The sequence below is a fragment of the Arctopsyche grandis genome, chromosome 6 (assembly GCF_051622035.1).
Source record: "Arctopsyche grandis isolate Sample6627 chromosome 6, ASM5162203v2, whole genome shotgun sequence".
Lineage (NCBI taxonomy): Eukaryota > Metazoa > Arthropoda > Insecta > Trichoptera > Hydropsychidae > Arctopsyche > Arctopsyche grandis.
The window spans coordinates 21575700-21603618 of NC_135360.1; the positions used below are offsets into that span (position 1 = coordinate 21575700).

The 27919-nt window shown below is 32.1% G+C and overlaps 1 protein-coding gene across 3 annotated transcripts in view; it reads left to right on the forward strand.

Moving 5' to 3' along the window:
• LOC143913889 (uncharacterized) overlaps window positions 1–27505 on the forward strand; it is a 43452-nt gene extending 15947 nt beyond the window's left edge. Inside the window, exons 1-20 of one of the 3 annotated variants that reach the window (XM_077433934.1) lie at window positions 2821–3379; window positions 19931–20096; window positions 20171–20868; window positions 20957–21179; window positions 21317–21512; window positions 21615–21691; window positions 21781–21982; window positions 22050–22182; window positions 22254–22371; window positions 22455–22644; window positions 23322–23469; window positions 23541–24234; window positions 24315–24657; window positions 24743–24827; window positions 25169–25297; window positions 25368–25600; window positions 25838–26537; window positions 26644–26803; window positions 26904–27153; window positions 27227–27505. In XM_077433934.1, the coding sequence (XP_077290060.1) occupies window positions 3298–3379; window positions 19931–20096; window positions 20171–20868; window positions 20957–21179; window positions 21317–21512; window positions 21615–21691; window positions 21781–21982; window positions 22050–22182; window positions 22254–22371; window positions 22455–22644; window positions 23322–23469; window positions 23541–24234; window positions 24315–24657; window positions 24743–24827; window positions 25169–25297; window positions 25368–25600; window positions 25838–26537; window positions 26644–26803; window positions 26904–27153; window positions 27227–27307 (4908 nt within the window). In that variant the 5' untranslated portion in view covers window positions 2821–3297 and the 3' untranslated portion in view covers window positions 27308–27505. Of the gene's footprint in view, window positions 1–2820; window positions 3380–19930; window positions 20097–20170; window positions 20869–20956; window positions 21180–21316; window positions 21513–21614; window positions 21692–21780; window positions 21983–22049; window positions 22183–22253; window positions 22372–22454; window positions 22645–23321; window positions 23470–23540; window positions 24235–24314; window positions 24658–24742; window positions 24828–25168; window positions 25298–25367; window positions 25601–25837; window positions 26538–26643; window positions 26804–26903; window positions 27154–27226 lie in introns of those variants that run through there. The other 2 variants (XM_077433935.1, XM_077433936.1) reach the window with 2 other exon arrangements.
• Window positions 27506–27919: the final 414 nt, after the last annotated feature.

Consider the following 27919-nt stretch of genomic DNA (forward strand, 5'->3'; position numbering starts at 1 on the left):
TCAGGGTTTTCCACGAGGGTAACTCCCCTTTTCAGGTGTCGACCAATCAGAAGCCGCGATCAATTTCTTAAGGGCACTGCCCCTCGCTCTGATTGGTCAATCACTTAATCAAACGCACATGCGCAATGATATCTTTATTTACACGTATGTTCGACGAATTTTCAATTTTCACGTCAAACTTGAAAATATCACAAAATCTATTCGCTCGAATCAATTAAATGTAGGTATGATGAACACGAAATCTTGTCATAATTGAAATTTCAACCGTTCGTATCGCAAAAAAGTCATATCGTGCAGCAATTTCGAACGAAATTTTCTCTTCGGCCATTGATGACACGAAGTAGAATTTATTACAAGGCCGTTTTTCAGACAAAAACGTATCTGAATACAGTATTTCAGGCGAGCATCGGAATCTGAAACACGTATCTTTTTGCGATTTCAAAAATATACGCTCACCGATCAATACATATGTACTAACTGAACCGGTGCTCGCTTATTGATACGATCAATTTGTATAAGTAAATGAAAATGTTCTCGAGTGTTCAAGTTAGCGCAACTGAAACGCTTTATAACAATTATCGCCTCATTGTTTAACATTTCTCTCTCACTCTTTGACGAGGCTCTTGTCAAATTATATATGAACAAACATCCATAGGTGCATCTGGTAGAAGAAAGTGAATTATTGCAAAATGTTTACTTGTGCGTTCAATGAATAAAAAACAATTAACGTCCCGCGAAGATAACGTAAATTATTGTTTTTGCATTGTTTCATTAAATTTTTAATTGTCTCTCGTGTTAATTCTCTTTCTTTCGAATATTACGGTTGCTAACTTTTGAACTCTGTCAATCTGCAGTTAGAATGTATCAAATATTCTATTATTAAATTGAAATAAATACATTCACACAATTGATAAATAACTTATTTCAAGTGCATCTATGTAAAAGTTTATACAAGCTGTATAAGTACATATATTTAGCACCAACCCTAAACTGCAATACTTGCATAGCTTGAGTCACAACTTTATTCTCGTACATTCTTGACATTCTACTAATTTACCAAAGCGCACATTATCAATTTTGTGTACATACATTTTACAGTTGAAGTGTATCTTCCAGTTGTAATATATTTTGACTAGTCGGAATATATTCCGTCTAACCCATGTAAGTTGATTTATATGGCAAATTACATTCCAACTGGTCAAAATATATTACAACTGAAAATACACTTCAACTCTAAGTTGGTACAAGGTTAAATGGAAAGGTTAGGTTTTCGTGAAAACGTCAATCGACTAATAAATTGAGTTAGAAAGACACATTTTCGTTTTGAACACATTCGTAAAGTTATCGTAATACTGTGCTCATTACCTTTATTTGTAATACCCAGCAAATATTAACGCATTATTGAATTCTAAAGCATTCGTAAAAACATCAGAACTGTCAAATATATTATATTACAACTGGCGTACATTATTGAAAGTGTATTTGCGCTTGTAGAGCTATAATTTACTAGTTAATTTGTATTCGAATATGAATAATCTACATATAACGCTAGTTGGAATATATTACAACTAAAAATACCATTCGACTGTAACATTTAATATTTAACTATTTAATTGCTGTCATAATTTAAATTATAGTTTGCTGTGAAAACTATAGATTTAAAGATGATGAATATGTATGTATTTATATAATATTAGATTTAGGCCTGTTTTTATTTGGTCAGTAGCTTTATATGATTCGGTCAGTAAATAAATAATCAATTAGTTATATTGTCAGTCACCGACTTCTAGACTTGTCTGTTTGTCAAAAAATACGGAAAATGCGGTTTCCTGAATGTTCATTTTTACTTTATCTATATTATATATGTACAAACATATGTATATACTACACTACTATCACTAAATTTTCGTAAAAGTTTCTGAGCATTTTTTGAAAAAACTGACCATTTAATTTTTAAAAATGCCATTATGTTATTTTTTAGCTTTTAATTTCTTTATGAACAATATTTTGGATTTGAACTGGAAACATAGTTTTGTCACGACTGTTTATTAATTTACTTCATATTAAATGTTAATAACGCGATATGCCTTTCTATTAGATCTGTGTATGTAAAAGTGCATAGTGTGAGTTTCTTACAATTAAAACACTATACAGAAAAAGTAAAGTTTATTTGGTTGAAATAAATGGCTTAGATAAATGCATATAATATATAAATATGAGCTGTTACATTTTATAATGGCATAAGTCCACTTTTCTTCATTTCGAGAGATATCTGACAAAAAATTAAATATAATGTTTTACGTTTAACAATATTTGAAAAAAATACTGGTGGCCTGTAATACCGTGGTCACTAATACGTTTATACTGCTTTTCCGAGATTCTGGATGTATCGAATTAAAATAAGTGAAAACAATTTGTGAATTAAGTCATATGGAAATAGTGTTTTTGGAACTGAAAATTGAACTTCCGCCACTTAAAATATAACGGCTCATACATACATAAAAATCATTACAAAATTTTGATTTTGATTTGAACGTTTTCCAGCAGATTTTTGTCAACTGACTGATTTTAAAATAGAATTGTATCTAAATTTTTTTTTATATATTTTTCAACTTAAATTTGAAATTTTCTGATATTTCTTCTTCCAAATTCCAAAAAGAGATAAATCGAATGTACCTACATTTACTTTTTACTTTATTTATACGAGCCAAATCACTGAACTATTTTCATGCGCATATTCTCCCCAGTACCTAGAGGCAATCTGAAAGTATCGATTTTATCTGAAACGGTTTGAGAACGGCTGGATTAGATCGAAATATTGTACGCGCACCTCTTCAACTGTGCGCATCTACACTTCGTAGTCGACCGTGCTACGAGCAACATCTCAACGAGCATTAAATTCAAAAATACATACATATATACATATATATACAAAAAACTCAACTCACTTTAGAAGTGGTACATATAGTGATTGTGCACACACCACAACTGCTTATGTAAATTAAAATGTGATTAAAATATCCGGATTTCGTAATCGCTTAATTGAATCAATTAAACCACACTTTCACCGAATCATACGGCGCTTAAGTGCAACGGTAATTATTGAGCTTTTTTTTCATTTAAGTGCGAAGTGTAATTATCGTCGTCATACGGCTTAAATATTGATACGTGAAATGTGACTTTTTTCTCAAATCTACGTCTGACTTTGTGTGTAACGAACTGCACGCGATGTGTGTTTTGATTGACTGTGAATCTTTGGAAATGGATTTTTGCGTGGCTTAGGGCTTCGACCCTCGGATGGAGTACCCGTGGACGCTGGGGGAAGCTGGGTCAGGAGCACCCCGGCCCCCATCTGCCCTTCATAATAGAAATATGCAAGGTAAAATGATTGTTTAGTAACACAACTATGCATCGATCTCAATGTTGATTTTTATTTTTAACCCTTTCGTGCTCTAAGTATATTTAATTTATTTTTTAATATGTTTTATGGATGTAGTACAAACTTACAGTTCTTTGCTTTTATACACATATATATATATTATTAACTATTTATTAGTTTTTTATTTAATATCTGATAGTTTTAGAAAGATACATTAACTTTAATATATTAATATAAATTAATGTGTTCACAAAAATAATTTTGAAATTTTATTTGGATGAACTATAATGATCAAAATATTTTCTTAACCTTCTTGAACTTTTTACAATTAATTTACTGTCAATTGTCTCATATCATTGCATGACAATATACAGATATGTATTTTTTTCGTTCTATGTTTACCTTCTAATATTTAGCCTTCCGTTTGAATTTGAGAATCTTGGCAAAATTAAATCTACGAAGACCATTTGTATGCACTGTTTTATTTTTATGAGGAAATTCTGTACGCCTGAAAAAAACGTTTACCGTTCATCGCTGAAACCATTCATGTGAAACTGAAAAAAAAAAATAGCAATGAATCTCTAAACGACGATATAGACGTCTCGAAATATATACATTTTTTAATGTTCTCAATAATTCAATGAATGTAAATAATATTATATTTAATACAGCAATGCAAATAGTGATTGTAATTTGTATGCATAATTCATTACACATTATATGTTAAGATTTATTTCATTTTTATTAAGAATCAGATATAATATACGCTTTATCGTCGTATACATATGTACATTCTTAAGAAGTGTATAATGAAACGTTTGACGTCACGTTGCATTCTGTTATATGTAATTTATCATTCGTTTTCTTGATTAAAGCAAACGAGTTTTTTTTTTCATTTTATTTGCTTTATATACGATTTTACAGTTTTAACTTCTCTGAATTCAATTTCAATGGTTTCGTACGTTTTGTATGATTTTTATTCGATCAGTTCCGTGCGGTTTTTTATGTACAAAATGTATCAGAGCAGAAATTTTTCAAACTAAAAATTGAATCACACCAATCTTAAGGTAAATCTGCTTTGTTTTTGCTCCGAAAATAAAGTTGGTCTTTAAATAGTGTCAACTGAAATATAGATTCAATAGAATTTTTCCTGTTATTCCAACTACAGATTTACTATTTTATCAACGTGTACGGTATAAGTCTTTTTATTGAAAAACTTGTGCTAATTTATTTATGACCTTCTAATTAGATTTACTATATATAATTTAGTATGTAGATACTACCTTCCTATTAGGTACGTTTCGTAAATGATATTTACTCAACTGAGAAATATTCTAAATATGATTAGTTTACACATATTTAAAATAAAATCTTGGGGGGGGGGGGGTTGCACACGTGTTTAAGACCTCTCACCCCTAAAAAATCCAACAGTGGTTTAGGTAATATGTAATTATGCCTGAAGAGTACATACATCTTGTTATAATCACCGAGACTCTTCACATGTGTATTTGTATAGTAATTAGTGATTCTGCCATATAATATACTAGTTATGTAGTTTTTTAGTAATGTCTACGACTAACAGAATGTTATTTCGGGTCTGAAGTTTTTAAAGGTTAGTTTTTTAGGGATTTGATTTGGATTATTTGGAACTTGGAATGGTTAGTATTGGACCTTAAACTTTTTATTTTTATTTTTAAATGCTTTTTATTATTACGAAATTATGTTCACAATACATCTTATATCTATTTTAATAGCTACTGATCTACTGATCATTTTCTATTTTACAATTTTAATTTAATTTTGTTAGTTAGTTTAATTTAAATTTAATAGTTAGTTAGTTTAATTTAATCATAGTATTATATTATTCTAATGTTAATGTACAGCATAATAGGAAAAAGAGCTCAAAAACCTATTTACAATTCTTATAGATGCTCATAATACATCTAATACATAATAAAGAATCTCTAAATTCGATGACCTAAAGCAGATTGTGTTTAGGTAATCTGTGTATATACCTGAAGGGTATAGAAATTATTTTATTGTAATCACCGAGACTCTTCACAAGTGTGTTAGTATGGTTATTAGTGATTCTGTCATAGAATCTACTGGTTAGTTTGTTAGTAATGTCTGTAACAAACGGAATATTATATATGGCATGCAGTTTTTTCAAGGTAGTATATATGGGTGTGTTATAAATTATTTTTAGGGATTATTAAACTTGAACTATCATCTATCTATACACTATACATATGTACATATGTATGTAGATGTTTATTAAAATTATTTATAAATATTTCAAATCTCATGCCCTGGTTTATATGATGTTTCGGAAAATTCATCAACATGCCATAACGAGGCAATTTTGAAATGAGCAATTTTCCATTACTATTGCAAAAAGGAAAAGCGTACCAATGATCAAGTGGAGTATGTTAGCGAAGCTCGCGTTCGCTCACCCAAATTATAACGGGTTCAAGTCCCAGTGCAGTTGCGATGCACTCCAAGACTGCATTCTGATGCGATAGACCGAAAAAATCAACAATAGTCTGTGACTCCAAATTATGAATACCAACTCATTTGGACACGTCGTTATATAAAATATGTAAGTACAATAATTGAGTTTGGAACGGTCCAGGTCACATTATTTAGTAGCTTTGATAACTTTTGATATTTTTTATCCCTGATATTGGTCCATTGAAATCGAAATTCGCACGCGAGTACGTTGCGCTTGACATTTCAAGGTCATCGATCTGAATGCACAATGTGCATTGCACATGCATATATGTATGTAAATGTGTGTGTCGATGATGATGATGATGATGATGACGATGATGTGACCGTGTCGTGTCAGCACGTGTGTTTGTTTTCCACGCGATCGAATCCAGAATCGAAAGTACACGTGTGTGAGTGCACAAATCGTGCAACAATCTCTGCCCAGCGCAGCGGTGTAAAGTTTCCCAATTAGTTTTTCGCCATTTTCACGCGATCACTTCTAATTTTCGTTCAGGCAATGCTGCACTCGACGAGACGACACTAATTTTCTCCTCTGTCGATCTTTTGCGCTTGGGTTACGCTATACTGTGTGTGTATATTGGTGCATTTTGCATACGGTATATCTGTGATGATTCGTTTTGATATTGATTATTGTATCGATACTTGGATGTGCTTATGAGCTTTAAAATAGACAATTCCACTTTCGTAATCACCAAATGTACATATGTAGATGCAATTAATATGATTCCTCTCGATCTTTTTTAGAATTCGATTTGAGATGTTACTGATTTAGGTGTGAAAAAAAGTAACCAAACAATATTGTACGTACACTACCGTCCATATGTTTAAGACCAAACCTATAACTCGATTTCTAATGTCCATTAAAATAATTTAGCGTAAAATAGTTCAAAGAAATGGGTATCATTTGTTTCCCTACACCCTTGGATTTAATTTGAGCAAAAAAAAGCAGGGATTATCCCATTGGTTTGTTGTTTTTTTTATATAAGGGTTCAAAATGGGCTCAAAGACACCGCGTGACGAATCGACACATGTTGCAATTCGACAACTCTACTATACGCAGTTTATGTTACGAACTTTTTTTGTTATTTTATCCTGCTGATATGACATCGAAACAGTTCAAAATAATAAACCCTAAATGAATTTGGTTCAGTTTAATCTGACCAGTCAGACTTTGAAGTCGTATTAGCGAAAAATTTATAACACATAAAGAGGACAAAAATTTTTGAAGAAATATGGGAAAAAATAAAAATCTCACCATGGAAACTCGAGGAGCCATTATTGCTCTTTACAAACAGCAAAAAACCCAACGATATATCGCCGAAAATCTGAATATTTCGAAGACTGCAGTACAACAGACGATAAAAAAATTCCAAAATTCTAACAACATTATGGATTTATCAAAATCAGGACGTCCCAGAATCACAACACAAGCATTGGATCAACAAATTATATTATTGAGCAAGCGAAATAGAAGGATAACGGCACCAAAAATCGCCTCTGACATAGAAAAGACAGCCTTCAAAAAAGTATCGGTCACCACGGTTAAACGTCGGCTGATGGAAGTGAAGCTGGGAGGGCGCATAGCAGTAAGAAAACCATTATTAAGAAGAAATAATAAAGCGAAAAGACTAGCTTGGGCTCTTCAGCATCGTAATTGGTCAATTGAAGATTGGTCAAAAGTGATTTGGTCCGATGAATCGAAGTTTGAATTGTTCGGTTCGAAAAGACGAGTTTACGTCCGGCGCACTCCCCAAGAAAAAATGATGCCAGACTGTGTGCTGCCAACAATCAAGCATGGTGGTGGATCCATAATGATATGGGGATGTTTCTCAAGAGCTGGAGTTGGGAATTTAATCAAAATTGATGGAATTTTAAAAAAAGAAGGGTATTTGAAAATTTTAAAAGAACAAGTTTTGCCGTGCGGCCGGAACTTATGTGGGCATGATTTTATATTCCAACAAGATAATGACCCAAAACATAAATCAAAGCTATGCATGGACTTCTTACAACAAGAAGAAGAAAAAAATAATTTAAAAATCATGAACTGGCCTCCTCAATCCCCCGATTTAAACCCAATAGAACTTTTGTGGGACGAATTGGACAGACGAACCAGAATCCATCGCTCAACATCCATAAATAAGTTTTGGAATCATCTACAGGAAAGTTGGAAGTCCATACCTCACATCACACTTCAAAATTTAATAAATATAATGCCGAGACTATGTGCAGCAGTGATTAAAAGTAAGGGTGGGTTTTTTGACGAAAGTTCAGTTTGACGTTTTTATTTTTTTATAATTTTATGTTTATTAATTGTTGTAATATCTTTATTTATTTTAATAAATGCGTATTTTTTGAACATAACTGAGTTTATGTTTTTTAAATTGGTCCAAAATTGTGTAAAATATGCTCCAAAAACACTTTGGTCTTAAACATATGGACGGTAGTGTAGTCACTGTTCATGGGTGAATCACCATTGATTTTGTATCAAAGACGTATCAATTATCGATACTTTTGATTTAATGATATAACTAAGATTATAATTATAAGTTGTGAAAGAAATTTGATCTCAATTACATTAAGATTTTTTTTTTATTATTCTAAAAGATTCAAATATGAAGCGATTATGTCAAATAAACACAATTTTTTTTTATTTGTTTCAATCCTAATTTCATGATATTTTCACCATTAAAACTTGGATTTTTTATTGTTTTGATTAAGACTAAATATATATATATATATATATATATATATATATATATATATATATATATATATATATATATATATATATATATCAGTGGCGTGCGGTGACTTTTCAAACAAGGGATGCTGTCTCTTGTTTGAAAAAAAAAACCGACCAATTTATTTTTTTAAATTTTATTTTATTCTTCGTTCCTTTTTACAAAATTCATCGATAGCCGCATCATAGAATTTTTTATTGTTTTTTAAATTTGACATTATTTTCTTTTCGATTGCAATTTTAGTAAGACCAGAGAGTCTTTCTTCACTTTGACTACTTCTGGTGAACGTTTTAATTCTTTTCATAGTCGAAAATGATCGTTCAGCCGATGCGCTCGTGGAAGGTATCGTACAAATTAATTGTATTAAACTAAATACTTGTTCCAAAACTTCTATTAGATCATCTTTCACAATTAATTCCTTTACGTCATTTATAGATTTCAAATGAAAATCTTGCGTTGAGTACATGTAAATTAATTCGCTTTTTAATTTCATCAAATCAAATTATTTTCCATAAGTTAGGTGGAGTGATTTAAATAGGATATCTGGAAAATTATTTTCATATTCTTTAAATTTTTTGACGTTAAAAAAAATTAAAAGAAATTTTAAATTTTCGATATCTCGAAATCGATTGGTTGTATTTACTGAAAGAGTTTCTAAAATTTCAGAATAGTGAAGTTTATACGTTGTTTTCACATCTTCTTCACATTCAGCATATTTTCTTTTTCTATTAAAATTTTTAGTTATTACTTTGTTCCACAATGAATCAAAATCGTCTTTTTTGTTATCTAAATATTTTACAAATTTTTTAATTTCACTTACGCAATACGATATGTCAAAGGTTTTTTTTTGTAAAATTTCAAATAAAAAATCTGCCGAATTAAATATTGCAGAAAATAAATGCAAATTGAAATTGAATTCAAACTCTTTTAAATAACGATGAAGGACTTCAGCATTTATGACAGCATCAGTATCCCATTCGTCTTCATCATTAATTATTTGATTAAATATTTCCATTAATTCTGTTTGATATTCTAATACCATATTTAAAATTTTGCTATTGTAGTTCCATCGTGTAGGGGCAGCAGTGGGAAATCGTTTTTTTATTTGACAATCGAGAAGGGAAATTCTTCTTGAAGACTTACAAAAAAAAGTTGAAAATGACAACATACGGCTGAAAAAACGTTTGCATCCGGATATATGGTTAACAGATTGCGACAAAACTAAATTCAATCTCTGAGCGTAACAATGGACAAATAAAGAATTAGGACAAATATCTCGAATTTTTCGTTGCACTCCATTATTCTCCCCGGACATTACAGCCGCTCCATCATACGTTTGTGCAATTAATTTGTCCAAACAACCAAATTCTTCCAAGGTCTCACGTATGTGCTGAAAAAGAGAATTAGCTGTTCTATTGGGACTAACATCGACAAATCCAACTAATCTCTCCTGAATTTCATTGTTTTCATCTACATATCTAAAAATAGTAGATAGCTGAGCTTTGCGACTGATATCTGTAGATTCGTCCACAATTATGGAAACAAATTTTGATGCACGTATTTCAGTTTTAATCTCATCTAGCAAGACTTTTGATATTGCGGATACCAAGTCATTTTGTATATGGTTCGATAATCCAGTAAACACCGTAGAGTTATCTAAATGAGTTTTCAATTTTATGTCTGATTCACTCAACAGATACAGCAATTCAATATAATTCCCTCTATTTTACGATTCCTGGTGTTCAAAATGTCCTCGTAAAGGTTGTTCTTGTTTTGCTAAAAAACAGATCGCGCTTATTAATTTCGACAAAATGTATCTATTTGCAGTAACTTCTTTGTTGTGCATTTCAATATTTGCTTTAAATTGAGCACTTAAAAAATTTTCTATACGAGGTCCCTTTCCAAATTTTTTAAATTGAGCAGCAGAACATATGTGAGCTTGAGAACATTCATGTCTCTTGCGCGATTTACTTAAATTGTTTAGGTCAGAAAATCCAAATTTACTCCAGACATTCACTTCTTGAGAAAATAAAATACATGGCCAACAGAATAATTTCGTTAAGTGAGCACATCCACAAATCCATGAAATTTTTTCGTATGTTTCTGTGTTAAAATACCTTTTAAATGTTTTTGTTTTAGACTGAATATTTAATATTGGTGTGGGTTTGGGGCTCTTAACAATAATCTCCTTTTCATTAAATGGGAGAGAAGCAAATCTTCTTTTCAGCACATTTTCAATTAAACAATTGCAATTATTATTGATCTCGACGACAAGTCCACTCTCATTGTTATTTTCGATATCCATATTAAAGGCAATAATGAAAACTCGTAAGTAGTGGAACAGTAAACTAAAAATAAAGTTAGACGAAACTAATTTAAATGAAAACTTAATTCAAAAGTAAAAAATAACCAACTTACAGTATAAATGATTAACTTCGTCTAAAGAAATGAATCGGCTAGCTTTTTGATAAATAACTTGGGGCGTAGCGTGCGGAAATATCGATCAACAGCGGCTTCCAAGTGAAACTCAATAGATAAGCAAACAGAGAAACCGAATCCACCGTAGAGGTTAAACAAGTGTCAACGCGTCCGCGCGAATAAGACAGCCTCATAGTGCGCATGCGCAAATGGGATCGGTCGCGACTCCGAATCCATGACGCGCGCGCACTTCACTCAGCGTCTACTCGCCAGCGTCACTCGCCTGTGGCCGGCCTATGCGAATGCGGCCTATGCGAATCCTTAATAAAAATTATCAAAAGATCCTATATAATGCATCATGTAACAAAAAACACGTGATATGTGAAATATATATCATATACTACATCATAATCACGTACATCACTAAGAATACATCGAAGCGAAATTCAAATACAATTTATTAAAAATACTCTTGGCTTTTTAAAGTTATAGGGGATGCGCCGCATCCACCGCATCCATGGACCGCACGCCACTGATATATATATATATATATATATATATATATATATATATATATATATATATATATATATATATATATATATATATATATATATATATATATACCTATATATATTTTATACATATTACCAAAAGATCATTCTTCTAATTTATCCTTGTGGGAAAATGAAAATGAACTTAGCAAAGTTTTTAAAATCATAGATATAAGATAAACAATTGTAGCCGATAAAAAAATCAAAAAGCCGATAAAGAACCTTAAAAAATTCATTCGGAATTTTTAATAGTAGGTATGTACATATATCGAAATTTGTAGTTCTAACTGTAAATTTTTATATCGGATAAATGAAAGAGCATCTGACCTTAGTATGTGATAATCGCCTTATTTTTCCACAAATTATCTTTAATCAAAATTGGTTTGATGTAAAATATGATATATTCGGCGGTAACCATTATTTTAAACTATTTTAAATTTCATTTTGTATACCTACATACATATAAGCCTAATATTTTGTATATTGAATATCTGATGTATTATAAGTCTTATGCAATCGAATCGCCCCTGACAATGGAAAATACCGGACAAGTCTTTGCGATAAAATCCTGTTCTGATCTTCAAGGTCTTAAAAGACGATAAATTTTACCCATAAAATAATACATCGCCAAATTTTCATCACGGACCGACTTTTTTGACAAATATGTGGAAAAATCGGTTAATTTGCATATTTATGACAGTGTGTGGTAACTCGTCAACCGACGCAAGAAAGTCCAATGTGGCGATTGAAAATATTACATATTATATGCATTTCAGTAAAATAATCGATACCAACTGACATCCAGTGGATCGACAGCGCAACCTCGAATTTGGTCAATCTTTCGTCAAAATGACGCTTACGATTCGCCATATTTTTTACGAACTTCGCCAAACAGAGCAGATCGACCAACTTCGAAAATGCGAGGTCGCGATGAGACCAAAATTGTGTCCTTCGGTGACATATCAAAATTTAATTGCACTTATGTACGTATCTATAAAAGTTACGGTCGATCGAAATATTTTCAACATTTTATTTTGTAAGTGAGACTCAATTGTTTTTTTTATTTGTTTCATATTATCGTACAAATACATAGCATTGATGATTGAAAAAGTTTGCAAGGGTAATTTTCGAAGTTATAATGATGTTGATATTGTTAAATGTTTATTTAATTTGATGACAATGTGTTCAATTGTATATGCTTGTCTGAAAAGCGTCGATAAATCGACCGTTAGATCGTCAATTCCCAAACGTTTTACCATCAATTATTACTTATCTTGTGCGGTTTGATGCCTCCATTTGTAAACGCTCCAGCGGCCATGACGCAGTTGTAGCTACATAGAAGAAGAGAAAAAAAAACGTATTTATCTCCGGCTTGGACATAATCACAGTCTGAAGATTCACTTGATAAATGACGGAATGTTTCATATGTTTGACTGTTTACTTATTTTAATCATATTTTTCATTACCCGTAAAAATATTGTATTTTTATTTTCGTTTTGTAAACTTGTTTTAATGTAAATTATATGTATGTATTTGTATACACCTGCATAATTGGATGCTGTTGCATATAACCGATTTATTGCAGCAATATTGTTTGTTCGTGACGATACATTGCAAACGATTGTAGGTACGTGTAAACAATACTGCAATATTTTCATGAATAATTATGACTTTTATATTTTTTGAGTAAATAGGGTTCGCTGATAGCTATAATATTACACTTTGTTATTATTTGTTTTTAATGCGCTACACTTTTATTTTTTACTTATTTATACCAGGAAGGCCTTACAAGTAGCCCCAATGCGCCTACATTTGATGCAAGTATTATCATACAAAGTAAATACATATCAATTAACATTCACAGAGACATCTATGGTCAAATTTGTAAATTTGCAGCATTTTTAAAATAATTTAAATCAATTAATATTCACAGAGACATAGTATGTATATGGTCAAATTTGTAAATTCGAGATTAGGTACTGAAAACTCGAGATTTGCAAGAAAATGTGTATGTTTGCCAATTTGTTGGAACCGTTTCAATGAAAATGAGTTATATTGGCAAACTCTAATAGAAATCGGTCGACGTAGAGTCACAAATCTAAGGTCTGGCCAGCAGAAACCAGTGGAATTTGAACCCGTGACCACTCTGTTCAAAGCATTATATGCTAACCACTAGTCTACTCTGCTGGTTGTATCTGTGTCGTCAAAATAATATTATGCTAATCTCCACATGTGATAAATATCTCCAATTAAATCTTATTTAAATAATTCGGTCAAATTGAATGTGTTCTGAATATTAAATACCTAATCAATTTTTTTTTCAAATATAAGTTTACATGTATGTATGTATGTACATACATTCAAATATGTTTACGGGTGTGTCATTATTATTTATTCCATAGCTCGGAGATCGTACAAAATATATTTTTTATATCGTAAAATGTGCATACAATGGATTTTTTGTCAATTGTTTGGTACGTTGTCACAAATTTCTCATATTATATGTACATATATTTAACCTTTTGGAGCTGCGTGTGAAAATCAAATACATAATACTTACCATCCAAATATTTTGTACAATATATTTTCTTTTATATTAAATACAGTCAGTCACATTCCTGAAACTAAATTCAGATAATTTATATCAAATGATACAGTGGATTTTGATTTTCAATATAAAATTGAATTAACTCTCAATTTTTACAAGGTTTAACATAGTTTCACTTTGTTTTTAATCAATAGATGAAGTTTTGTCAATTATGCGAAAATTCGAACTCGAGATTTTTTCATAATATGAAATTCATATACAGTATATATTTTGACGAAATTCCCTATTGGTTTTAGGGAACGTAAAACAAATAAGATTTAACTCTTAACTTCATATAAACCGTGCCATGAATACATACATATTTGTAAATTTTTAGCTTCAGTTTCAAATAGTAATTTTTATAAGTTCTCCATATAAAATATTGTCCTTAACCGCAATTTAAAATTGAGTTTTTTCATTAGATCAAATCGTCATAAACGACTAAGCATCTACATATAATGATAACGTATGTATCTTTGTCATTCTTTAAGAGTTAAGACTTACATAATACATAATATATGTATATGTCCCAGTGAAAAACTATTTTCACTGACGTTTCAGTTAAATCATAACCAGTTATATTTTAAGGGTTGGTTTTATTCATTTAAGATTAGATTGTTAGGGTTGGTATTATTTAAGGATTAGGATAGGTTAGGTTAAGTAAGGGTTGGCCTTATTCATTTAAGATTGGGTTGTTAGGGTTAAATTTATAGAGTTAAACGTTGTAAATTAGTTGTTTGATACATTTTCACTGCTTGAATTGGTGAAAATATATTTTCACTTGAAATATGCTTTCACTGTAACATATATAAAGAAATACATGAAGTTTTATGATCGTGAAAAAATTCACCCTTGAGCTTTTGACTGATTTGTATCTAGTTTTCATTACTTGTGTACACGCATTTTCCAAATTTTAAAACTGACCTAACTCTCTTCCTAATCTAATTAATCACATCAACCGATTATTACTAAAATAACCACTTTATCATACATATTGGCCGTAATATTTTTATGTTGTAATAATATAATTGTCTTTACAATATTTCGATCACACCTTTTTATTTCGTTATATCATTTTTTTCGTATTGCAAGTTTTCTGTTCTTAAATCTCACATTATAATTCTCATATAGTCAACATATACATATAATTCCACGGTGAAATACATATAATCTTATCCATAATTTCTTCGGTTTTAAAATATGCACATGTTTAATTCACGCGTTTATTAACCGCAAACTAATAAATCAATACGAGCGCGAAATAGTTACACTTTTTTTCTATTAAAATTAATTTATTTTATAATTATTGTACGCGTGTCGTTTCGGTCGATGAAATTTACAGATAAAATGCCGTTTTGCCCCGTTAACCTACGGAGCCGGCTGAAGTGGTGGATAAGACGACACACACACACACACACACACACACACACACACACACACACACACACACACACACACACACACACACACACACACACACACACACACACACACACACACACACACACACACACACACACACACACACACACACACACACACACACACACACACACACACACACACACACACACACACACACACACACACACACACACACACACACACACACACACACACACACACACACACACACACACACACACACACACACACACACACACACACACACACACACACACACACACACACACACACACACACACACACACACACACACACACACACACACACACACACACACACACACACACACACACACACACACACACACACACACACACACACACACACACACACACACACACACACACACACACACACACACACACACACACACACACACACACACACACACACACACACACAGACACACATACAATTATATCCAACTAGGTGGTATATTATAAATAAATAATAATAAAAGCGAATTAGTCGCTCGTTGACCGCGCTAAGAAAGTGAACACACCGCGCAGTTTCTACTATCGCACGATACGTAATTTCACTTTTACGCTCGAACATAATTATGTACATATTTTTTTTCATTTTGTTTTGTTTCTATATGAACATATTGCTCTTCTATTTATTATTAAACGCGTGTGCACAATTAGTTTCGTTTTCAGCGGGTTTCAAGGTGAACGATTTTCAACGTAACTGAACATAACATCTCGCCGTTATACGGGAGATTCGCTCATTTATGTAACGTTTATGCTAAATATTTTCCTTTTTTTCGTCAATTTGCTAAATTTTGGCGCCGTGCTGTTTTGAAGTGTCGGGCTTTAGGGGGTTAGATCGAACACAGTGCGCCACAACAGTTGATAAGAGACCGCTAGTTCTTCTGAACCGAATACCAGATGCGTAGCATTGTAACTATGGGTCAGTGTTTTGAATATGTCGATTGTGCAGATTTGCCGATATGAAACGTACACTGGTTTAAACCGGGCATTCAATGTCGTGTAATCTTCGAATTTATTTTAATCGCTTATATGAAACACGCTCGCGAACGTATCGTCAAAATATACTTAGTTTGAAAATTGGATTATTTTAAATTGAAAATACCATCACAATTCAAACTCAGTTCTTTTTTAGTATATGCTCGCGAGCGTGTTTCAAATATCGTGAAATATTCTTCAGTCTATGTAGTAGCGTACCGTCATTCGAATATAGTGACTAGGCTAGTCTTCTAAAATATTTACCAGAAATTTAAAAACATCAACAATTCAATTACAATAAATTCAAATTGATGTCCATATTGATATATTATTCACACGGAATCGGCCCTAACTGAGGTAGTGGTAGTGGTAGTGGATTTTTATGGTATGGTCCGCCGCGTCGTTCGCTTACACGTACTCACTGTCTCAATTATGTTCCCTTCATGATACTGGAGAATTGTTATGTATAGGCGTTCCGTCGAAGACAAAACTTTTTTTTAATATACGAGTCTCTTCAACCATTTGTCGAATTTCCACTAAGAATATTCTGTATAAAAAACATCATTCTGATTTTTTTTTAAAATAACACATACATATTTATACAAAACTACTCGAGTACAAATATGGCAAGGGACTCGGTTCATTGAACGATTCCCTCAGAATAAAACAGTACGGAGCGTGCGGAAACATATAACGAGGCCTTTAAATGTTGCATTCTCGGTCGATTGCTCGACAAATCATTCAGAAGATTAAGTTTTGTAGTCAAACAAGATGCTGTTAAGAAAGGTAGACTACTTAGGATATTTCTGTTAGCACAAAAGTGAAAAATTATACTCGTCACTTCAAGACAGATTATTATAATTCAAAAAGGTCTATACCTACATAGTCCCTGTTTTAAAAGTCACGCCAAAAATTTCAATGGAAAAAAATATAACAGCATATTATCCGAAGGAGATATCTTGGATATAAATAAATTGGAAACGCCATTTAACTTTGATGTACATATGTATGTATATAATAGCCTACATAGAAGAGCGATTCATTGAAATACAATTCTTAAGGGATAAGGCATTTTGCATAGAAACAAATTATGAGGCATAGAAAGAGAATCTAAAATTTAATAACACTTTTCGTGTATGATAATTTTATCAAATCAAATGTTGAGTGATTCAAATCGGCGTTAAATCTCAGGCACACACAGATGAGCAAAGCCAATACCACTCTTGTGTAACGCACACGTTCAATTTTTGACAAACAGAATACATACATACATACATATAACGAAATTTGAAAATGCTAAAATCACACATGTCGCATATTGAATGTATGTATGTACATATCGCAAAATATACGGATAGTTTCATAGAAAAATTCGACGATAATTGTGCTAACGCATTTCTACATACGTCACATGTGAAGGTCGAGTCTTGGTTGTATGACCTGAGAACTTCAGTTTTTATCTTTTTAGCGCCATAAAATAATATTATTTCTTCGTTTATGTCATTGCTGCAAATATCATCCTAACATTTTTCATTTCAATCGAATCAAATTCACACACTTATTCATACACAGGGGAGAATTTCCGACAAATTAAAATCAACACGTCATATGATACACTCAATGCTAGTAAATATTTGAAACCAAACGCAAATTTACCTTTTTCCACCCTTTTGTTTGAACTTTAACTCAAGCCCTCCGAATATTTCATATGCCTACATTATTACACGCTTAATTGCCTCAATTTACGGCATGAAACTTTCTAAAATGAACTCGATAATATATTTTGCAACTCTTGTCATGTTATCTAATACAAAATTGACAACATTAACGCTGATTGATAGTTCCTGGAGATGAAAATTAAAAAAAGATACATCATCGTTATTTTCAAATCACACCAGGAAGCTGATTACTGTCTACTTTCACATGTTTATCCCCGGCAAAGTGACCAATTGACAAAATACTCTGTTTTATCTACTTAGCATGTGTATGCATGTACCTATACATACATACATATGTATGTATGTAGATATGATTTTAAATTTCACATTTGTGTAAAGGAGTGGATTTCGCTTTAATAATACTATGTACATATTGTGATTTTATTAAATCGGCAAATATCACACGCGTTGATTCTATTAGATAGCAAAATTCCGCATTGCAGCTACGCCATCACAGTGCACTCTGCGAAATCGATCGACGCTTAAGACACGCAAATTCGTAAGAATTTAGACAACTGTTAATCAATGTCACGGTAAAAGATGTCTCGGGTTAAAATATATGCTATTTTGTAATTTTTATTTACTTGCATTACGTTATGCATCACGATGAAGTTATAAACTTGCCAGCTTTGATGTAGCGTTTTTCAGATATGATTAAGCTTTAAGAAGCACCATGATTCACATATTCCAGATTTCAAATATTATAACGCGTTATTTTCTGAATATTTACATCAACTTTGGAACATTTATATGTTCATATGTTACATACGTCCCCAAAAACAAAAAAAATAATAAAAAAAAAGTAAATAAGCCGATGCTAGTTTTAAATTACATGTTGAAAATTTCATATATGTACATATGTATAATATATTTAAATAGATTTAAATTATCCTTCGCGAATTTTATCAATGTTGGTTTTCAATTGTAATGTTATTATAAATCACTTACATATTTTAATTCCAAAAAAAATCTGCAGTAATATAATGCTTGTTTATATAATCTATAATATATATAAAAACGGACGTGATGTATGTTTGTGGGTATGTATGTACATATGTGGCGGATGCGTCGACAAGTATGGAGATTTAAAAAATAAACAAATTTTAAAATACCAGGAGTATAAGCTATGCGTGTGACGACCGATCGTGTCGAGGAGACGTGGAGTAGCAGGGAAGTGGGGACCTGAGCGTCGAAAATGTGCTCCCGATATTCAGCTCCTGACTTGGAACGGGTGACGTCAGCGTTAGATGCGCTGGGCGGGAGCGTACACATATCCACACATCCACGAAGACACACACACACACATTCATTATTCATTTCGAACGGGTGAACGGGTTGGATCGTATATCGAGCGTGTAATGCGCGCTCTCAACTTTTTACTATTAATACGTGCGCGCGCCTATAAATAACTTTATTTTAATTCGTGTATCTATTCCTTTCCGAAACCACCCGTTAAAATTAACGGGCGCAACACTAGTATATAATAATATCAATATTATTGATATGATTAATGAATGACGATGAAATACAGTGTTCATATTAAAAAAATATATTTATTCTAAACTTATGTTTGCATATATTTTCTTCCAGGTCGTTCTGACTTTGTCGGTGGGATAGACAATGAAGCCATAGATTTTAGTCAATTAGAAGACTTCATCAATAGTGATGCTGGAGGTCCTGCAGGATACTTTGCCGCTACATTGGCTGCTACGGATGGACAGCAACATGTTGTACATAGAACTACAGCCACTCCTGGGTACCATTTCTCACCCCACATACAAAATTTAATCTAAAAATAAGATATTGTAAATAATTTCATTCAAATTTTAGACACCATTTACCTGAAAGTCCTCCAGATTCCGGATCAGAACATCCATACAGTCCGGCCGACACTCAATCCTCTCAGTTGTCCACCGTTGTTGGGCAACAGCCAACTCAGCTTGAATTTCAAAATATGTCACAGGCGCAGACACAAAACCCACACCTTCATCACACCATGATAGTGGCGACCAGTCAGGATAACAAATATCCCATTCCTATATCTCCCTCGCAAAATTCAATGAACACCAACTCTCCGAACAATCAACAGCAAATATACACCGAATTGAAACCGAGTCCGCTCGTTCATCACAACCTTCTGCACGGCTCATTGATAAATGATGGGTTCATCCAGATTCATCACCTGGATCCGAGCCAACAGAATTTGTTGGAAATCCAAGCGCCAGGAAGACACTTGCTCAAAACTCAAGACTTGGCTATGCACGATGAACTTGTTCAAAACAGATTAATTAACAGGCAAGAGTTTGGACACATTCGAGTAGATCTCAGCAATGGAATTGACAGTCCTGCTATGGTGTCGCCATTAATCAACCACCAACTTGTTGGCAATGGTCAGATGGGTATGGAAAGTCCCGTTGAGTGTTCTGATCCAAACATGGGACAAGTTTACACAAATTTGCAAACAGTAGCACCGTCCAAAAAGAGGAAACTTTCCCAAGATATGGTACCTCATGTCAAATGTGAACCAGGTAATTTCAATACCAAACTTACAAAATTTTATTTACAATATTTACTTACTTAAAATTTCTTATAATAACTATTTCTGATTTTTATTAGCTTTATCACCCACTTCTGGGGTGACGGTGCAACCACAAGCTCCTCGTAGTCATCAGCCAGCTCCTCACGTCTTGGTCACACTTGGAGGAGTTCTACCTCCTCCATCCGGCTCTCCAAGCGATTCCTCAGATCCAAACTCCGATCCTGCTTACCAGTGTATAAGATTTCAACCGTTCCAACAAACAGCTTGGCACACACTGTGCGATCAAACATTAAAACATTTGTAAGTCTTTTTTGATTTTTCTTAGTTGGCTATTCCTAATATGTATTTTCCCCACCCACCTATTAATTAATTTTCAAGTATAAATAAAAACTTTCTACTACCTTTGAGAAAATTATAATTTTTTTTTATTATTTCAGACCACCACCACACTACCGAGTAGATGCTGACAAAGGTTTCAATTTTTCAAATTCAGACGAAGCATTTGTATGTCAGAAAAAGAATCACTTTCAAGTAACATGTCATGCGCAACTACGCGGAGATGCACAATTTGTTAAGACTGCTGATGGATTCAAAAAAATCACCAGTTTTCATCTACATTTCTATGGAGTGAAGGTACATATTTTATATTATCATATATGTTTATAAAAATTTACACGCCTTATATTATAATTAAACTTTTGAATCATATTTAATGACAATTTTTTGTTCATATAGGTCGAAGCACCGAGTCAAACTATCAAAGTAGAACAGAGTCAATCAGATAGATCTAAAAAACCATTTCATCCAGTGTTGTAAGTTATCATAAGTTATATTTATGTACACAAATTGTAAATAAATTGACTTTCCAACTAATATTTAAGTTCTTTGAATGATATTTTAGATTGGAGTTGCAAAGCGGTCAAGTGACAAAAGTAACGGTGGGTCGACTACACTTTTCGGAGACGACTTGCAATAATATGCGTAAAAAGGGAAAACCCAATCCTGATCAGCGCCATTTTCAATTAGTTGTAGGACTTCACGCTCACACGATGGATCGCCATTATCCAGTTGCTAGTCATGCCAGTGAAAGAATCATAGTTCGGGTAAATTTTATAACTCATTTTACATTATTTTCTTTTGAATTTATTCTATAATATTACATTTTAATAGGCATCGAATCCAGGACAGTTTGAATCTGATGTAGACTTATGTTGGCAACGTGGAGTTACCCCTGACAGTATATTTCACGCTGGCAGAGTCGGTGTAAACACCGATCGTCCTGATGAAACATGCGTAATTCATGGTCAGTATATTTAATTTGTATTAAAATAATGTCAACATCAATAGAATTTCAATGCTCATTCCTTTCAACAGGCAATTTAAAAATCACTGGTCATATAGTTCAACCGAGCGATGCTAGAGCTAAGCAAGATATCGAAGAATGTGATACTGCTCAACAATTGAGAAATGTACAAAACATTAGGGTTGTAAGGTAATTCAAGCATAACACTAAATGTATTAAAAGTAGTCTTATAAAATAAGAAAATACCTAATAATTAATATTTTGATTTATAGATATAGTTACAATCCGCAATTTGCCCTTCATTCTGGTTTAGCTAATGAATATGAAAATTCAGTGGTTCATAAAGATACTGGAGTAATTGCACAAGAGGTCAAAAAAATCTTACCAGAAGCTGTAAAAGAGGCTGGAGATGTAACGCTTCCAAATGGTGACACCATCAATAAATTCTTAGTTGTCAATAAAGTACGTATTATATTGTACATATTATACATACATACATATATGGAATAACATAGAAACATCTGACATATTTTCAAGCTAGTTCAAATAAATAAGAGACTTACATGTGATATACATACATATTTTGGGTCTACCTCACGGGCCGGAATGTGAAATTACCGAAAACGCAAATATCGGAAGGCAAAGATCGAAAATCGAAAGATCTTAAGTCGAAAGATAAAAAAAGGGTGCATGGTAAACGGTACACACTCACGTAATTTACGCGAGCAGGATTTAACAGGAACAAGAGGAACAGGCTTTTCCTCCCGTATTAATGTGCGCGCGCAGAATACGGGAGGAAAAGCCTGTTCCTCTTGTTCCTGTTGTATCCTGCTCGCGCAAATTAAGTGAGTATGTACCGTTTACCAAGCACCCTTTTTTTGATCTTTCGATTTTCGATCTTTGCCTTCCAATATTTGCGTTTTCGGTAATTTCACATTCCGGCCCTTCACGGAGACCGACATATTTTATACTTTATAAAGTCTTTTAAATAGACCATAGTATTTTAAACTTATGTGTGTATTCCAAATTGTATCCCCAACTGTATTTATTTATTAAAATAGCATTATGAAATTTGTCACGTCGTTAGATACCACCAACCAATTGAAAAATCATAGTATTAATCTTTTAAATCTATTTAGGAAAGGATATTCATGGAAAATGTCGGTGCCGTAAAGGAACTTTGTAAAGTTACCGGACACTTAGAGAACAGAATAGATCAATTGGAAAAAATAAATAGAAAATTATGCAAACTCAGTTCACTACAACGCAGAGATAGTACAAGCACAGGTATTAAAATCAAACTATACATAGTATTACGAGAAAAAATTCACAGGACTTATTTATTTATTAAATTACAGTCGCGTCCAGATTTTCAACGTCGACAAACAATTCTTGCAAGTCAAATAAAAGCGACGGCAACGTTTCAATCGGTCATTTTTGTGACATAGCCAACATTCCTTTGCCGTATCAGTGGCCATTACACTGTTGTCAAAAGCATCCAAAATCTAACAAAAACAAACACACGTGTCCAGAAAAGCACACGTCAAAGTATGGCAACTTTTACAACAGCAACAAAATGAACGCTTGCGTTAAATATTACACAGCTAAACACCACAGATTGACAAAAGAAATATTCGAACACATGAACCACAATCATAGCGTATATCACTGCGGCGATGATAAAACGATGAAAGATCATTGTTCCAAAGCGTTGTGCACCGAACAGTTGAATTGCGACAAAAAGAAAGGAAAGGAATCATTCTTGCCCATCTTCAAACACTCTTCGGAAGACAAGAGACATTCGCATAAGAATGACTGTTCTCTTTCTATGATCACTATAATGAAAGAAGACGACGATAAGAAATGCTCGTCGCCATCATCGACAAACAGCTGTGAATGGTCTAGAGATATTTGTTGTGATCGTGTGAACAGAAATTGTTCTAATTGTCATAGTAGACATATTCGAGATAAGCATAGTGGATCTAGAGAACTTTTTTCTAATAAGTTTGTACAGATCGTTATCGGTATACTCATTCTGATTATGGCGTTTTGGTATGTTTAAATTTCATATGACTTATTTATATGAGTATTCCAATTGAATTCATTTTTAAAAACATTTGTTTTTATTTCAGTTTAATTGCTATATCTACTTTGTATTTCGTTGAGCACAAAAACAGAGGACATGCTCATAATTTGATGCCTAATGATAGATTAAGAAACGATAAAACTGAAAACTTGCAATTCAACGAAGATTACTTCCACAAGAGGTATAAGAATAAAGAAAAGCCACCTGACTGGGATTCAGAAGGCTACACTTCGAAGCAATTCAATAATTTAAAAAGCAATTCTGATGAAAGTCACTATGAAAACGATGGTGCCCAAAAGATTGTATTTGACGGAACACATTTGTTCATAACAACGGAAATCTCAAATTTCATCGATCATTTCAAAAGTTCTTTGATCACACAAAAACAGGTTTCTATAACTTATCTATATATGTAATTGTAATCATTGCATTGTTTTTATTTCCATGTTTTAATTGATTCATGATCATTTTTAGAATGTCAAAACGACAAAACCACCGTACATTGTCAAAGGTACAAATTGGTCAAACAAGGAAACAACAACACCTTTCAATTTTAAAGGTAATTTTTTTTATCAACAATATCGAAACTTCCAAATTCATTCATTCACTTTTTTTACAATTAAGAATTTTATAAAAAATAAACAGACCTTTAAACACAATTAATTTAATTTTTATTTAATCTCCCAACAATAAGATTTTACATATAAACAACAAAAATGATTCCATGTATAGCATAACATGTATTTGTAATTAAAATTTATATTAAAGATGTATCAATTCAACAAAATTAACATTTATAATTACTTTTATTTCTCTTTATATATTTTATTTCTGTGGAACTGCTCGTTAATTTCACTCTTTTAAATATATATATTGTAAAATTTCTATTTGTATTTTAAGAAACAACTGAAACAACTGAAAGCAATCTGCCACGTAATAATGATGTTGCTGGAGATCATTCTATAAATGGAGTTGGTAATACGAATGCCGTAGATCCCTTAAATAATAACATTAATTTCCATCATCAAGGTAAATTGATTGCTTTCTAAATTTAAGTACTCTGATTTTACCTAAATAATTATAACTATTTTTGTCGTAGAATTTGTCCCGGAGAAGAATTTCAATAATCCTAAAAAACAAAAGTCAGAAATCCATCACTTATCACATATGCATCTTGAGAAACTTAATTCACTGAACGATCCAGAAAGTAATGTAGAAAGAAACATTGCCAATGAAAAAACGGTCAATACTGTCGGTAGACCAAGTAACTGTGGATCGTCAAACTATCAGGATGAAAGTAAACATGGAGCCATCGTTTTTCATGAGTGCCAAGTAAGTTTTTAAATAATCTTATCTATTTATCAAGTCATCCTATTTTCTTCTTTCGAAAAATAATTATTTCCTTAATTTCACACGCTTGCTAGGATTATGTGTGTAAGACTTTATCAGAAAAAGAGGTATATTTATAATAATTTCAAATAAAAAAAATACATAAATATATGTTTATGTTTATTAACTAACGCATGACTTTCTCAATATTACTTTTAAATTTATATAATTTATTTACAGATATACTGCTGTGGAGTTGTTTCTAATGTACTTGAAGTTGTTAATGACGATTCAGTGAAAGAAGTAATCCGAGATATTGAAACGCCGGTTAAACCACTAGCTCAAAACAATACTTACTCTTCTGCTCCATCTAAAACCAGTCATGTGGATGAAAATAATAATAATGTAAACTTCCAAGATAATCAAGATTTATCGAAGATTGCTAAAATTCCACAAAAAATCCACTTGATACCACCACCGATGGATCAAAACGAAGTCAAAGACACCGAAAAGCCAGTGTTAGACTCAAAGGAAATCAACAACGTACTACCCGATGGAAAAGTTATTGAAAAAGCCTCGAAAATAAAAATTCCTACTGTCGCAATAAATCCAGCTAGAAATATTTCTATTCCCATCGAGAAAGATGCTAAAAAAGATGAAGAAGCCGAACCTGAATACACTGAAAACACTTTGCCAAAATACAATCACACATTTTTATACGAAAATGGAGCTAAGAAGTTCTCATCTAATGTAACAAAGATCCATGCCAGTTCTGTTGAATTACATGGGAAAAAATTGAATCATCGTATGACCACAAAGGAAGAAAATACCGAGAATAAAACTCTCGGAGTAGACAGACGAATTAAACGACAAATTAATATAAGCGACACATTTAAAATAAAAGAGCACAGCGAACTTCAAGATGGAGATATTGTAGAAGGTAGTTTTTATTATTAATTTATATTAAAATCAAGCCAGAAAACGTGTGCTATTTATTAAATATTATATAAATATTTTTCCATTTCAAAAATATGTTCAAATTTTAGAAACATGCGAACAAATCACAATTTTTTTACGTGGTGTGGATTTCAATCAATCGTTGGATTCGAGGAAAATATGCCACAATGATCCTTTACTTCTCAATATGACTTACAACGTCCCAATGTCTAAATACATGCCGGATAAAACACTTTTGTTAACGTTTGTGTAAGTATATTCCACATCATATCCAAATTAGTAATGATATAACATCGTATTTTTACTTTGGTACATAAAACAGGTATTTATTTGATTTTTTTTATTTCAGAAGTTTACAAGGTAAAACGTTTACATATTGTAAAACCATTAACGCAGTGTATTCAAAGAGTGACGACTGTCACGCAGATGCTGAAAAAAGTGATGGAAACTCTGACGTTATTCCTTTCACTTCAAAGAAATCAAATAGAGTGGCGACTCTAGTGGCATATGACAAAAGTGAATCTAGTTTTGAAATCGACATTACTGGTGTTACAAAAAAACAGTTGAAATTCAGAGCATCTTTGCGAAATAATAATCAGGTATTTTTCTAGATACATATGTCACTCGTTTTATTTAATTTTTTTTGGGTTTAATTGTTTTATTATGTTGTAGAATGTTTGTGATCTCACTAAAAATAAAACTGGAGAATTTATGGAATACACAATACATCTATACCGACAATGTGAAGAATGAAGAGTTTGGTAGGCAGATTATTGAAAGTTTTTGGTATTTATTTAATGATATCACGTCACGCAGGGTCGTATGGCTTTGTGATATACAAATTGCAAATGTCTCACGACAAGACTTACAAATAATACAATTGTCTTATTTAGAGTCATGCGTAGACTTAAATCTTGCTCGAAAAGTCTGTGATTATTTTATTCCCTCCATAAAAAAATCTTAAATATTTGATAACGATGATCTTATTTTTAAAATATAATCATTAATTTGACGATATGAACTAATAATGTGCATCTATTGTTTATGAACTTTATCGTATTAGCAAAAAACTTGATATTTGCAATACTCATATGAAATGATTTTTAATGACATTATTCATTCCTTTTTAATATTCGATATTTATTATTAAATATATATATATATATATATATATATATATATATATATATATATATATATATATATATATATATTTAAAATTTATCATACTCATATGCTAGGTGTAGATGTTTCTTTATATTTTAAAATAATTAACTAAATCCATGTCAAAAATATATTTAGTATTTTATTTCTATCAATCATAATGTTATGTAAGAACAATCAAAAAATTTGATATTATCTTTA